Below are 13,967 nucleotides of genomic sequence, written 5' to 3'. Positions count from 1 at the left end.
GTCAAAAAAGAACCTCTACACGCGCCAGGGTCTCATCGACACCATTGAGTTTCAAATTTTCCAAAAATTATTTCTAAAGAATTGGAATTAACCCTTAAAAAATATAAATAATTTACATAAATGGGCCTTTACATTTGAATTTGAATTTAATTTAAATTCAAAGTTACTTTTGGCCTAAATGACATTTAGAATTTAAGTACAATTTAAGGTGAATTTGGAATTTCGAATCATATTTTTTGTAAAATTTGGAGTTAGCCTTAATGGAATTAATTAAAAATAAATAATTTTAAACGTTTGAAACTTTTAAAATATATTAATAAATTTTATTTAGGCTTGAATTTAATTAAAGTACACGTATTAACATTTCATGTAAAATTCAAATTAATTTATGAAACATTCCAATTTAATTTAAAAACAATTTGACTTGAATTTCATGAAATATATTTCAAAAATTAACTAAATTTTATAAAATGGTAGGAGTCCATAAGTGGGTCATCTCATCCTATGTGGCATCCCATTTTAAAGTTTAACATGTTAAAAACAAAAATAAACTTGAAAACGAGGTTAAAATCAAAGTTACCAACAAAATAAAGCAAGAGTTTAAAAACTCAAGACTTTCTATTTTTTAAAAAATGAGCCCCATAAGGAGGGAAACCCTAGAGGGGTCTAGAAAGGTCCAGCAAGGGTTGGACCAATGAATGAAGAAAGAAATGAAAAAAAAAAAAACAATTACTTAGTCAACTTGTTTGTGAAGCAAGCAAGTTAAATTTGGTTTTCAATTATGGAAAGGGGGTCAACCCATGGGGATCGACCAACCCTTCCCCCATCAATATAGTATGTGATATAATATATATATACCTTATGATGTATGATATACATATTATATATGTAAAGCTAACAAAAAAAAAGGGAAGGAAAAATAATTTCAAAAAAAAAAGGCAACTTAAGTGAATTGAAATTTAGTAACTTAGCTTAGATTAGATAAAGGGATGAGATTAGCCCAAGCCTTTGACCAAATCTAAGGTCTATAAAAAGGGAGGATGGGTTCACACACATACACACCATTTTGATTCCTTGTGATTTTTTTAGAGCATTTCTTTCTCTCTCAAATCCTCTTCTCTTTTTCCCTTTTTTTTCTCTTTTGCACACCAAACCCCTTGGTGTTTTCTCTCTTAGGCCAACAAGAGAGGACTTCACATGATTAATGAGAGATTAAAAAAAGTTTATACATGGTCGTGGTATGCGTAAAACAGTCAAATCATGCGAAAAGACCCACTGATTCGTGTAGGAGCAAATTTTTTGATTTGAGGTAGGTGGGTCTATACTTCTCTTGCAAAATAAAATTCATAACACGAATTCCACTAATTTTTCATAAGTATAGACCCCAATCAAACCCTCTCATACATGGGTTTGGCTTAGAGCTATCGAAAGATGGAAAAAGAATGGTTTTCTGAGAGAAACCCATCTAAAAAAATATATTTTCCCCAAAAATCATTTTTTTAGAAAATAAAAATATAAATTTTTACAATATGTAAATTAGGCTAATATTTTCATGTAAAATTCGATTTGGGTCAGTAGTATATGATATTATAGACATTTTGTAAAAATTTTACAGATTTCAATGGTCAAAAATTTAAGACATTGCAATTTTCATCAAATCGGGTTTTTAAGAAAAGATTTTGGTATTTTAGGGAAAATCATGAATTTCGTAAGCACGCCCATGTAAATTTTCTTATTGTTGTTGGTGGAATATGTGTGTGGATATTTTTTATTTTTTATTGATTTTTCTAGTTATTATTTGTATGCAAAATCTATGATTTAGTTATTTATTTACATATTTTATCAAATTAAATTCTTAGGAAATATTGCATGTGTGAGACGAGCCTATTTTTCAGCCAAAAAGGGCTGAGGAAAAATAGATTTGTCAGCGGTAGCTTATGAAGAGTGAATGTCTGTGTTTTTATTTATTTTTTCTGAAATAAATCATCAGAGAAAAATATGGGTGTACGGATTCAAGTGACTCAGTTTGGTCCAACTTAAATGCATAGACTTGGTATTTTTGTTTTTTGGTCAGACGCTTAGCCAGTAAAATTCTCGTAACTCTCTCGTCCGAAGAAGTTTTGATGAGCAGTTTACTGTGTTGGAAAGCTAACAAAAATTTCTATCTACTGTGAAAAATTTGGCTCTATTCATGAAATGAGCATGACTTTGTGATAGTTGGAATAAAAATTGGTATATTTGTAGTAAAACATTCATAATGTCCTCATACAAAAAAAAATTACAAACGGTTTGTGGCTATGGAAAGCTGATGAAATTCTATACAATATGTGAAAATCTTAGCTATAATTACCAAATATAAGAATTTTTTTTTAATCCTATAATAGTCGAATAAAATTAAGGGTTTCATAAATTGGAAGCGGTCTAAGGACCGAACCCCGATACTTGTGTAGTTATTTATGTATTTCATAAATTTATTTATTTCATTCAATATACTGAAGATGTATGCATGTAAATATATGCTTTTATGCAGGATACAATGTGCCAATGATAAGGCATGCATGTATGTTAAATGATATGGTATGTTGCTCAATAGGGGCTATGCGCAATCAATGGACCGAAGCATCTAAATTACGTAATGTGTTTATGAATGTTAGTAAAAATTTTGTTGAAATTCATGTAATATTTTGATGATGATTGTGATGATGATGTTGTTATGCATGTATGGATGGATGCCAAATAAATAAATATGAATGACAATTGCATTTTTTGTATATGCATACGTTATGTTTGAAAGCATAAATGAAATAATGCTTCAATGCAAATGCTTTACACGTGCATCCAATGCCCTCAAAGATGACAAATCCTTTTGATGGATTCGATTATATTTTCATGTAAGACATTAAGTAATCAATAAAAAAAATAATATAATATCACAAGTAAAAGGTACTTGCTAGGAGAATAGCAAGTGGTACAAAACTTTGTGGGTTAAGTAAGTTTTGAGCATAGAAGGTTGTTCCTCCTCTCCCACGATTCTATAGAAAAATCTCTGCAATAGACTGCAAAGTAGAGGATCAGATACTCACGAGTAAAAAACTGATGCATTGAGATTAAAGGTGTTGAGAATCTCTCTTGCGTTGACGTCCCTCACCCAGTATCTGGTTAAAAGCATTGTTGGTCAGGTCAAAGCCACCCTTATGTATGGAAATACTCCTGCGCCATGACCCCGATAGAGGTTTTCAAGTCTGTATCATACCAACAGGGCTAAAAAGTGAAACCTAATATATTTGCACATTAGTTAGCATATCATGCATCATTTAAGAAAGAAAATGTAATTAAAGACAATAATTGATTCATACATTAAAGGGCTTCTGCATTTGGTAAGTTTATGCATGTTATTTGTTCATGCATTTGTCTTATTCGAATTGAAATAAATAATGCATATTTGTTTGAATTTGATATTTAATATGCTTGTTTGCTTAATTAAAATACATGATTAATTATTTAGATTTAATTTATTATGAAAAGTTAGATAAAATTTCAATTTCATAATTATGTTTTATGAGTTTAGTATATGTCCCTCTATTGAGACATATGGTGTCTGACCCCTATGATTACATATTTTTCAGAAAGTGAGTTGATGCTTACAAGCGAAGGTGGGAGGTTGCGATGGGGTCTGATCCTACATTCCTTTGCCTTCATGAATTTTGGACTCTGTTTTCTATTAATTAAATTTGATTCAGGGATGATTATAATTAATTATGGTTATTGTGGACTTTGATTTATTTTATGCATGTTTAATTATTCATTGAATTTTAAATTTCATAGTTGTATATTTGTAAGTGATTACGTAAAGTAGCACGCCAAATTTTAGACCCGATAATTTTTTTGTTGTATTTATTAAAGTATTTTTAAAAAAATCACTATTTTTCAGGTTATACAAATTGAGGTGTTACAATCAGACTTTATATATTGGATTTTTATCATTTATTTAGTAATATTTTAAATTTTTATTTTTTCATATTTAAGTGTATTTTTTAAAGTGCTAAAAACTGACAACTTATAAAACTTTGTATTATAAAAATTTAAATGCATGTGAGCCATCAATATTTCATGTATTGAAAAACATATATGGATGTTATAAAATATTTACGTAAAGCATATTTCTTACTAAATAAATTCTAAAAATCAAATATACAAGGTTTGGTTAATAAAACACTCAAATATTGGAAAAGGAGAGTCATTCTATCATTACTTATTGTAGATTTTGGACATTCTTATGATTAGATAATGTTTATTTCACACACATATGTGTGTATGGCCTTTTTTTATAAACAAGAAGGGGTTAGGCAGACCACCAATTATACATCATGCCATTGGGATTTAAACTTGCAGTGTCCTAACATAATGTGACGTACACTAACTGCTCTTACCAAACAAGTAGAGCCCTGTTGGTGCGTGTGTGTGGCTTTATTGGCTATTGTTGCAATAAACTGCAAATGCCCCTTTGTTTTCATTTTCTGTATTGTTTGAGTTTCTTTCATGAAATCAACATTACATATGTGATATGCATGTAACGTGATCCACATGTATCACTTAGTGGGAGTCAACATTTGAATCTTATGATTATGACAAGTAGGCAGGATTTTATAAGACTTAAAAAATGGATGGCATATAATGTGCTATATTTTCTCATCATAGAATTGGGTTTTTTTAATTAAAAAAACATGATCCAAAAGTTGTTTTTCGTTGTTTTGAACATGCTGAATCCATCCATGAGGTCAGTTTGGATCAAAACAACTTACATGTAAGAAATCCAAACTCATTTATGCTTAATGGTGCCATTACTAAAGCATTATATATATATATATATATATATATATATATATATATATATATATATATATATATATATATATATATATATGGAGTTGGCCTAACCCGGTCAGACGATGCATTCTATTTATTTCAAAATTTAAAAAGAACCCACCACTTTTTTCCAAAACCATCAGCAACCTTTTTTGTGCATAACTTCTCGTACACCACCTCAAACCTGCCTTTATTCAACTCATCAACCATGCTTCATGCCCACTCCCATCTCATTGCCTTTTCAACTTCCCATTCCTCTCTCTCGTGCTTGTGGCCTCCATTTTATTTTAAAAGGCAAGTTCAGGTTAGTTAAACCCCCACCAGTTATTAGTTAATGTACGATTGGAGTTTGAACCTGCAATGTCCCACCACAAGGAGACGTGTGTACAGACAACTCCTACCAAGCACACAGAGCCCTCTCTCCCACCCCCAACCCCCCAGCATCTCAAGAGTGCTTGATTTCCTCATCACTCTTTTTACCTGCTACCCCTATTGTACTCACTTATTGTGGCAACCATGATGTCGCCTTCACTACCTTCATCTGTAATATCTAAAAAAAATTAAATGTGAAATTTGAGATATTTACATAAAATCACGTGTGGATCTCGAAGCAATCCAAAACATTGAGTTGCAGTTTTGAAATAAGAAGTGGAGATGAAGCAATACAAACTCTAGAGGATCGATCTATATTGGATTTGGATCAACCAAAACTTAAAAAAACTTGCTTAACTATGAGTGGATCAGTTATATAAGTGAGTTGGATCAAGATTCAATTAACCCATGCCCAAAAAGGGCATTATGAAAGAAAGGAAGGAAGGAAGGGACCCCCACCCCTCTTTTGTTGTTGCCTCATTAGCCATTTCAAATGAGAAACACATTCTCTAGAGGAGGAGTGGGTCGACTACGTAAGTGAGTTGGATCAACATTCAATTAAGCCAAGCCCAAAATATTATGAAATAAAGAAATGAAGGGACCCCACCCCTTCTACGTTGTTGCCTCATTAACCATGTCAAATGAGAAACACGTTCTCTAGATGTATAATTCTCCAAACTCTTGTCGGGGTCCTACTTATGCAAAGGTATGTAATTAGATACCCGCAAACAAAAATAGCCCAGCCTTGCACTAATTTGCGACAATGTTTTTAAAAGTTGATAAAAAATCTTTTGGGGTCCGTGAGTATATCTATTTAATTTATGAAACTAACTAGAGTTGAGTTTGGAGGATGGAGAATTTAAAATAGTAGAATCAATGTTAGAAGTGTTTATTTTGCATGTTGAACCTTAAACAATAAAAGACAAAACTAGCATTTAATTGTTAATTGGTTGTAGGTAACATAGCAACCCTTAAATAGATCTTAAGTGAGCATACACAATTGAGGCATACACATGATTGCGTATGATGTGATGCGTATGTATGTGATTACCACATATATATGAGAAATATGTGTAAGTGTGCCCGAGGTGTATATTTTTATTGCACTCATTTTCTTGAATCAAGTTCTTGTCTATTATTTGTTTTCTTCAAAAAATAGATTATAGTGGGCTAATATACGCTTGCACTCAAGCAAACCCCCTAATACTTAGTTTGGTTGGAGTGTTGCCATTGATAAGGTCTCACATCACTGAAAAAAATGAAGTGAATTGTAATATTTATGAGGTACATGCGATTGGGGTGGTTTGTATATAAATGAATGTCAATATACGACATGTATGTATACAATTGTATCATACGTACATACGCGATGATATCAAGAACCCACTCTCTCTATTGTTTCACTCTTGAGCATGTTTTGTAATTTTATATAAAAGTTACTTTTATAATAACTCTTCTTATAAAATCTTGTTGTTTTGAATCTACACGGTTTCAAACAAACATATAGAGATACAAACCTAAAGTGTTGAAAATAAAATTCGTTTGTAATGCATCCAAAGTCCGTCGACTTATTAAATATTGTTTTTCGCTTAACCATTGTTTTTACTCAAAAAACGATTGATTGTAAGGTTTCCATTTTTTTCTAAAATTTGACAAATTCAAGATTTTGGGGCGTTATAGTGGAGTTGCAAGATATGCATTTAGGTGTTGTGGGGATCAACACCTCCAAAAGAGATGCATCGTCAACTACAACATAACAAAGTCTTTCTGATGCAGTGAGGGGCGACACTACGGTGATGATGAGTGTCCCCTTGTGCAAGAAGGGTTGCAGCCCTCTCGATACGAAGGGGTGCAACCCTTGAAGGACATAAATGTTGAAAGGGTGCTTCATTGTGCGTGAAGGGGACAACCCCTTATGGTGTGAACGGGTGCAACTCCTTCTATGTGAAGGGTTGCGCCTTATTACGTGGCTTTAAATTTGTATATAAGTTTTGAGGAAGAAAACATAAGGCATCGATGTATTAGTTCAGTTTCAAACTTATGAAATAAAACAAAGAAGGCATCAAGCCTTTTGGCTAAGTGGATGAAAGTGTACATGTGGGTGTCTTAGGCAAGTCGACACAACAGTAAGCCATTAAAGCTGAGACTTGCGGGAGCGTCTTTTCTAAGTTCCTTAAGCGTGGAGAAATGCTGCTAGAGTCCTTTGGGTTGGGTGGAGTCTAGGTTGCATGTGTGCCTTAGCAAGTGCAAAAAAGGTGCATCCATGACACCTACCATATGTATTATTGCCACTCCAATAAAGTAAAAACTCTTGAAGGGTGCAAATGTTGGAACGGTGCTTCATTGTGCGTGAAGAGGATACCCCATTATGATGTGAACGGGTGCAACTCCTTCTACGTGAAAAGTTGCACCTTATTAAGTGGCTAAAAATTTGTATATAAGTTTTGAGGAAGAAAACATAAGGCATTGACGTATTTATTCAGTTTCAAACTTATGAAATAAAACAAAGAAGGCATCAAGCCTTTTGGCTAAGTGGGTGAAAGAGTGCATGTGGGTGTCTTAAGCAAGTTGACACAATAGTAAGCCAGCAAGGCGGAGACTTGCAGGAGTGTCCTTTCGAAGTTCCTTAAGCGTGGAGAAAGGTTGCTAGAGTCCTTTGGGTTAGGGGAGTCTAGACCACATGCGTGCCTTAGCAAGTGCAAAAAAAGTGCATTCATGACACCAACCATATGTATTATTGTCACTCCAATAAAGTAAAAATCCGTAGGTATTCTCGTTGTCCCAGGCCGATCTTTCGGAATGGGACATGTGCAGTGCGGAGCTCTACTAAGTGGAAAATGCATCAAGTGTAGGAACATGTGGCATGTGTTCGTTTGATTGGTGATGTGTGGTGGTAGCACGACATGCGATAGGCATTGATATTGTCATTAGTACATCGTTGTGTGGTGGCACAGACATAGAGCGTTGTTCGGTTAAGCAGTGCCAGCAGATGAGATGATGTTGGCTTTGGAGATTTGGTTAAGGACCTCTCAGCTTGCAAGATGTTTCTCATACATAGCGGTGGGATGCATGGGGGTGCGTGTGGGTTAGGGATAATTCCCCCAGGAATCAATTTAGGTGGTTCCAACCGAGTATGGTGACTCGGGGCTAGGCGAGTGAATGCCTAGGCGTCGACGAATGAATCTGGGCGGTGCTCTTCATTATGGTGTTCAATCATCAACTGGTCTTCGAATTGGGGGCTGCAAGGTCTTATTCCTTCAATGACGAGGTTTTGTTGTGATGTGCGCATGGAGTCACAATATGGTTCATGGCACGCAAGGCCAAGGCAATGTTTGTGCATTTTTCGGAAGTGATAGCTGGTATGAGACTATTATGCACTAAGTGGCATGGACTATATGGAATGCGCATTTAAAAATGTGCTTGATCAGCTTTTGCTAGGTAGTTGCGCATGGGGTGGTACGCAGGGCCAATGAAAATGATTCATCACATGGAAAGGTGTTGGTACGCAACCTTTAACTGTTAGGCTGACCATCTTGGGCAGCTTGACATGTCGCGGGTTTGCAAAGCATTCTATGCCCGTGACAGAGCAATAAGTAGCTAGGCTTGCGGCGGTAAGGAAGGATCATCACGTTACACTGGCTTATTGAAAAAGTAAGGCCATGACAAATTGGCATCAGAGCAAAAAAAATTACAGAGACCTTATTCTTCATGATACGTGACACTGAAGAGGGCGATGATGGTTTATTTCGACTACGTAATTTTGCGCAGTTGAAGTATGGTTGGCTGAGCACAGATGCAAGATGTTGGCAGGATGGTAAGAGACATATTGTCGATGAAAAGCAGAAGTGTAAGGTTGTTGTTCAGTTGGCTAAGGAAACATATGTAAGCCAAAGATTCCTACAAGTTGTGTGTTAAGCTCACAGGTGGAGCATGATGTTTGCCTTGTGCATGCAGAAAATGCATGTTGTATTTGGTTGAATGAATTTGCACCTTTGGGTATGAGAGACTCGACTAAACTTCTAGATACTCTTCCAAGATTGTGTGTTAGCCGAGTGCCCACGTTGAGCAGATGGCTCGTTGTTTTTTGTCCCTTGAGTTGGCAAATCTTCAATGAATTGTGCGTGTAGAGAAAGTTATTGTTCGTGGCTCGTTGGTTCCTGCGGGAACGTTTTGCTGACTCAGAGAGAGAGAGAGTTCAGTGTGTTGACTTCAGGAGTAGAGTGCAGCATTGGGGCAAAATGCCCTTGTGATGACGAGTGCCCAGGAAGACACTTTGGAGGACCGCATTGGGGTGATACGTAAGCAGGCGTCCCCCACTTGAATACTAGTTTGAACCATTAAAAAACACAAGTTTGTGCTTAAGGAAGTTGATATCCCTGCGACACACATTGGTGGTCATCTTTCTCTGTGAGGACCACGAAGGACTTGTATTTGTCCTTGCTGGGGTTGGAAGGCACCCTAACCATGAGCATCGAGATGACAAGTTTGTCGTGCAGACGAGGATGATCCGTTTATATTTGAGACTACATTGGGGTCTCACGAACAGAGGATGCTCGATGTTGATAAAGCAGAAGACCGTTGTATAAGTGATCAATGATGCGTTAAAGGTATGAGACTTGGCATGTTAAAGGTTGCGATGATGGTGGATGTAAACCAAAACAAGTTGAGTAGACTGAAGAAAAAAAGTAAAACAAAGACAAGTACAAAGGAAAACTGACATATCAGTGAAGACTGTGTTCTTACCTGCACCAGCATTGTCGATGACGACAATGATTTTGGGTGGGGAAGAATATCCTGGGCTGATCTTACGGAATGGGGCATGGGCAGTGCGAAGCTCTACTGAGTGGAAAATACATCGAGTGTAGGAATGCGTGGCATGCGTTCGCTCGATTGGTGACGTGCGGTGGTAGCATGACATGTGATGGGCATCGGTATCGTCGTTAGTGCATCACTGTGTGGCGGCACAGACGTGGAGCATTGTTCGGTTAAGCAGCACCAACGGATCAGAGAATGTTGCCTTTAGAGTTTTGGTTAAGGACTTCTCGACTTGTAAGATGTTTCTCATGCGTAGCGGTTGGACGCACGAGGGTGTCTGTGGGTTAGGGGTAATTCTCCCAAGAATCACCTTAGGTGGTTCCAATCGAGTATGGTGACTCGGGGCTAGGCGAGTAAATGCCTAGGCACCGACGAATGAGTTGGGGTGGTGCTCTTTGCTATGATGTTCAATCATCAGCTGGTCTTCGGACTGGGGGCCGCAAGGTCTTGTTCCTTCAATGGTGAGGTTTTGTTATGCCGTGCGCATGGAGTCGCAATACGCTCTATGACACGCAAGGCCAAAGCAAAGTTTATGCCTCTTTTGGAAGTGATAGCGGGTATGAGATGATTATGCACTAAGCGGCATGAACTACATGGGATGCACATTTGAAAATGCGTTTGATCAGCTTTCGCTAGGTAGCTGCGCACGGGGTGGTGCGCAGGAACAATGAAAATGATTAAACACATGAAAATGTGTTGATACATGGCCTTTGGCTGTTAGGCTGGCTAACTTGGCGCGCCACAGATTTGCGAAGCATTTTATGCCTGTGACAAAGCAATAAGTAAGCTTGCGGCGGTAAGAAAAGATCGTCGCGCCATACTGGCTTATTGAAAAAAGTAAGCCCGTGACACTCGTCAACCTCCAGCTAATTTCCTGCTTCACCTTGTGGAAAGGACCATTCACATATAGACATTGAGCTTAGCCGGTTTGTTTTGTGGAAAAGAAAGGCCTTTCATCATAAGGAATATAAATGTGTAACACATGCTTTCAGTATAAACTTTTCAAGAGAATGCACTCATAGGGGAGAAGTATGGAAGGATTCATACATAAAAATGATAGGTGATGGGAAAATTGAAACCCACTTATGTCAACATGATACTTATTTATCAAGATGATTTGATATTTGTTTCATTCACGGTGAAAAAACAAAAGAAAAAGCATTGTCAACTCAGCAAATTTTCATAAAAATTGCATGAAACAAACCCTTGGGCAATGAGAAACTTCCCTGTACAGAAACTTGAAACAATGTGAGTGACCCTTGTCAGTTTCACAAAAAGCTAATGGTAAAAAAAAATGTAAAGGCCCCACTAAAATCAATTTGGTTTATCCAAAAGAAATCCAATTGGGTATGTAAGAAATGTTTAGAATTCTTGATCCATTCATTATCTCCCTCTTGTGAGAACCTAATAGTGCCCATACTAATTTCATGTTAAACAAAGTAAATGTGCAACATGAGGATTTTCCATGAGATCCAGTGCATTAGTGCTTTCTAAAAAAAAATGTGATCTACTAACTTGACCCATATCCACAATCCAATTGTAGGTGGACCTGCTCTCACCCCCAACCTCTCTCTCTTTCTCTGGGCTATGTCGAAAGCCCTCCCCAAACCCTAAAACCCTCCTCCCCCGCCACAAGGCCCAACCAGAGACGATATGCATCCCCCACACTCTCCCTCCTTCCACTCCTTCTTCACAAAACGCTTCCTTTATCACTCTAAAGCCCTCGCCATTCCCTATCAGAAACGAAAGAGAAGGGCCATCCGAGACCCCCGCATCCTCATCCCCGCCGAGGAGGCCCTCACCGACTACCTCCACACCACCCGCTCCCTTTTCTACCCTCACGCCGAGAACATCAGCAAGAACTCACCTTCCTTTCTCCAGACCCTCCTCTTCAGCCTCAAGCTCTCGAGGAGCAGAGCCTTCGACGACGTCCAGAGGTTTCTCCGCTACAATCCCATCAACGAGTACTGTCCCTTTCTCGAGAGCATCGGCATCCCCACGCCGGAAATCGCGAGTTTCTTGCCTACCCATCGTCTGTTTCTATCGGAAAACGCTAACCTATTGAATTGCTTGTGCACCCTCTGCAATTACGGGTTCCCTTGGAACAAGCTCGGGGTGTTGTACAAGCACGACGTTTCCATCTTCGATCACGAGAATTCGCGCCTGCGCGAGAGGCTCGGCGAGATTCAGAATTTAGGGTTCAGTAGGACGCACGTCATCGGCATCTGCTTGGCGTTTCCCTTTGTTTTGAGCAGCGGGAGGGAATTAGGTGGTGAGGATCAACGCTTGTTTGATGATCTGAAGAGGGTTTTGCTGGGAAGGGAATTAGCGACTTCGCACTGCGTCGATTCGTGTTACGAGAATTGTAGGAAAGTCGGGATCTTTTACGACCTCGGGTGCGAGAAGGGGAAGATCGGGGAGGCATTGGGCGAGAGTTTGCGTTTTTTTGTCGAATCTTCTGAGGAGAATGTGATCGAGAAAGTGGATTTCTTTTCTAGACTGGGCATGAAGAATGTAGATACCGGTTGGCTGATTCTTCGTCATCCGGAGATATTGAATTTCGATATGGTAGATTGCGTGATTACGATGCCGGAATATCTGAATTATATAGGTTTGGATCAAGAATCGGCGAACTCGATCGTTCTGGGCTTTCCTCATGTGTTGGGCAGAAACGGAATTGGGAATTTGCCCGAGATGATGAAAGCTATAGACCTTCAAGACTGGTTCTGCAACAGGATTCTAAATGGAGGTCATCAAATCTTGGTCGGCTTTGATACCATTTATGCAATTGAAGAGCCGAAACACAATGTAGCATCTGTAGAGGATGATCAAAACATGGAAGATAAGCAACTGATTCAAAAGATGGATTTTTTACAAGGAATCGGCTTCGGTCAAAACCACATAGCAAGGAAAACGATTCCAAAAATACATGGCACAAAGGACCAATTACAGCAGCGGTTCAACTGTTTTCTTCGATTGGGAATCCAGTTCTCTGCGGTTTCGAAAATGATAAGTTTGTCACCAAAAATCCTTAACCAGAGCACCACCATGATCGAGCAGAAGGTCAATTTCTTTCGCAACGGAATTAAGTTACAACTGCCGGATCTGCAAAAGTTTCCTGGTTATCTGTTGTTCGATCTGGAAAGAAGAGTAAAACCTCGGCACAATTTCATTACATGGCTTAGAGAGAGAGGCTTGATCGAGATAAACTATGCCCCTGCTACCATTTTTGCTACTTCAGAGAAGCGATTCATTGCTTGTCTGAAAAAGTTTGATCCTGCTGCTCCAAAGCAATGGTTGGAATCATTCTCTTTTAAAAGTTAGAATGGTTTGCATGGGGCACTAATTCTTTAACCAACAGGAGTTCATGTAGCTTCATTTGAATTGCACACTTGCAGTGTAATCTTTGTATTTATTATTAATGTACAATTCTTTTTCAGTTCTGAAGTGCACTTGTTTATCAATTTGCAACTGTAATATCCGTTCCTGGCCTACCAGGTTTTCCCAAAATCAAACAATAGTCATTGGCCTGGTGTTTAGATTTTAAGTGTTTTATATTTAAATTCATAATTTTGTAATTTATTAGATGAATTCATGCTAAATTTATTTATTAATGTATTTTTAGATTTTAAGGCGCTTTGTGTTTTAATCTTTATTATTGTGATTTATTGAGTGAATGAGTGATAAATTCTATTTTTTCCTTGTATGCTTAGATTTTAGAGGATTTTGTATTTTAATTCTTATTATTGCAATTTGTTGAATGAATTTCTATTTTCTTTCAGGTATGGTTAGATTTTAAGGGTTTTTTATTTTAGGCCATAATTTTGTAATTTATTGGATGAATGTAAATCTGATTTGTTTGCTGGATTCGTATATTTTAATCTATGTTTTTTAATTTATTAGGTGAATGCATT

The 13,967-nt window shown here is 37.4% G+C and overlaps 1 protein-coding gene across 1 annotated transcript; it reads left to right on the top strand.

Moving 5' to 3' along the window:
• The first annotated feature begins 11,706 nt into the window (after positions 1–11,706).
• Positions 11,707–13,517, top strand: SHOT1 (Mitochondrial transcription termination factor family protein). The gene has a single exon (XM_089985446.1). The coding sequence runs from the start codon at positions 11,707–11,709 to the stop codon at positions 13,375–13,377; it is 1,671 nt and encodes a 556-aa protein (XP_089841572.1). The 3' UTR covers positions 13,378–13,517.
• The last annotated feature ends 450 nt before the right edge of the window (positions 13,518–13,967 follow it).

Source organism: Nuphar pumila, chromosome 13, assembly GCF_984573655.1.
Source record: "Nuphar pumila chromosome 13, dmNupPumi1.hap1.1, whole genome shotgun sequence".
NCBI lineage: Eukaryota > Viridiplantae > Streptophyta > Magnoliopsida > Nymphaeales > Nymphaeaceae > Nuphar > Nuphar pumila.
The sequence above is the reverse complement of the archived record's forward strand: the minus strand, read 5'-3'. Positions and strand labels throughout refer to the sequence as shown.

Excerpts from the sequence above, each read along its gene's own strand:
- SHOT1 (XM_089985446.1), top strand. The coding sequence starts at position 11,707 with ATGCATCCCCCACACTCTCCCTCCTTCCACTCCTTCTTCACAAAACGC.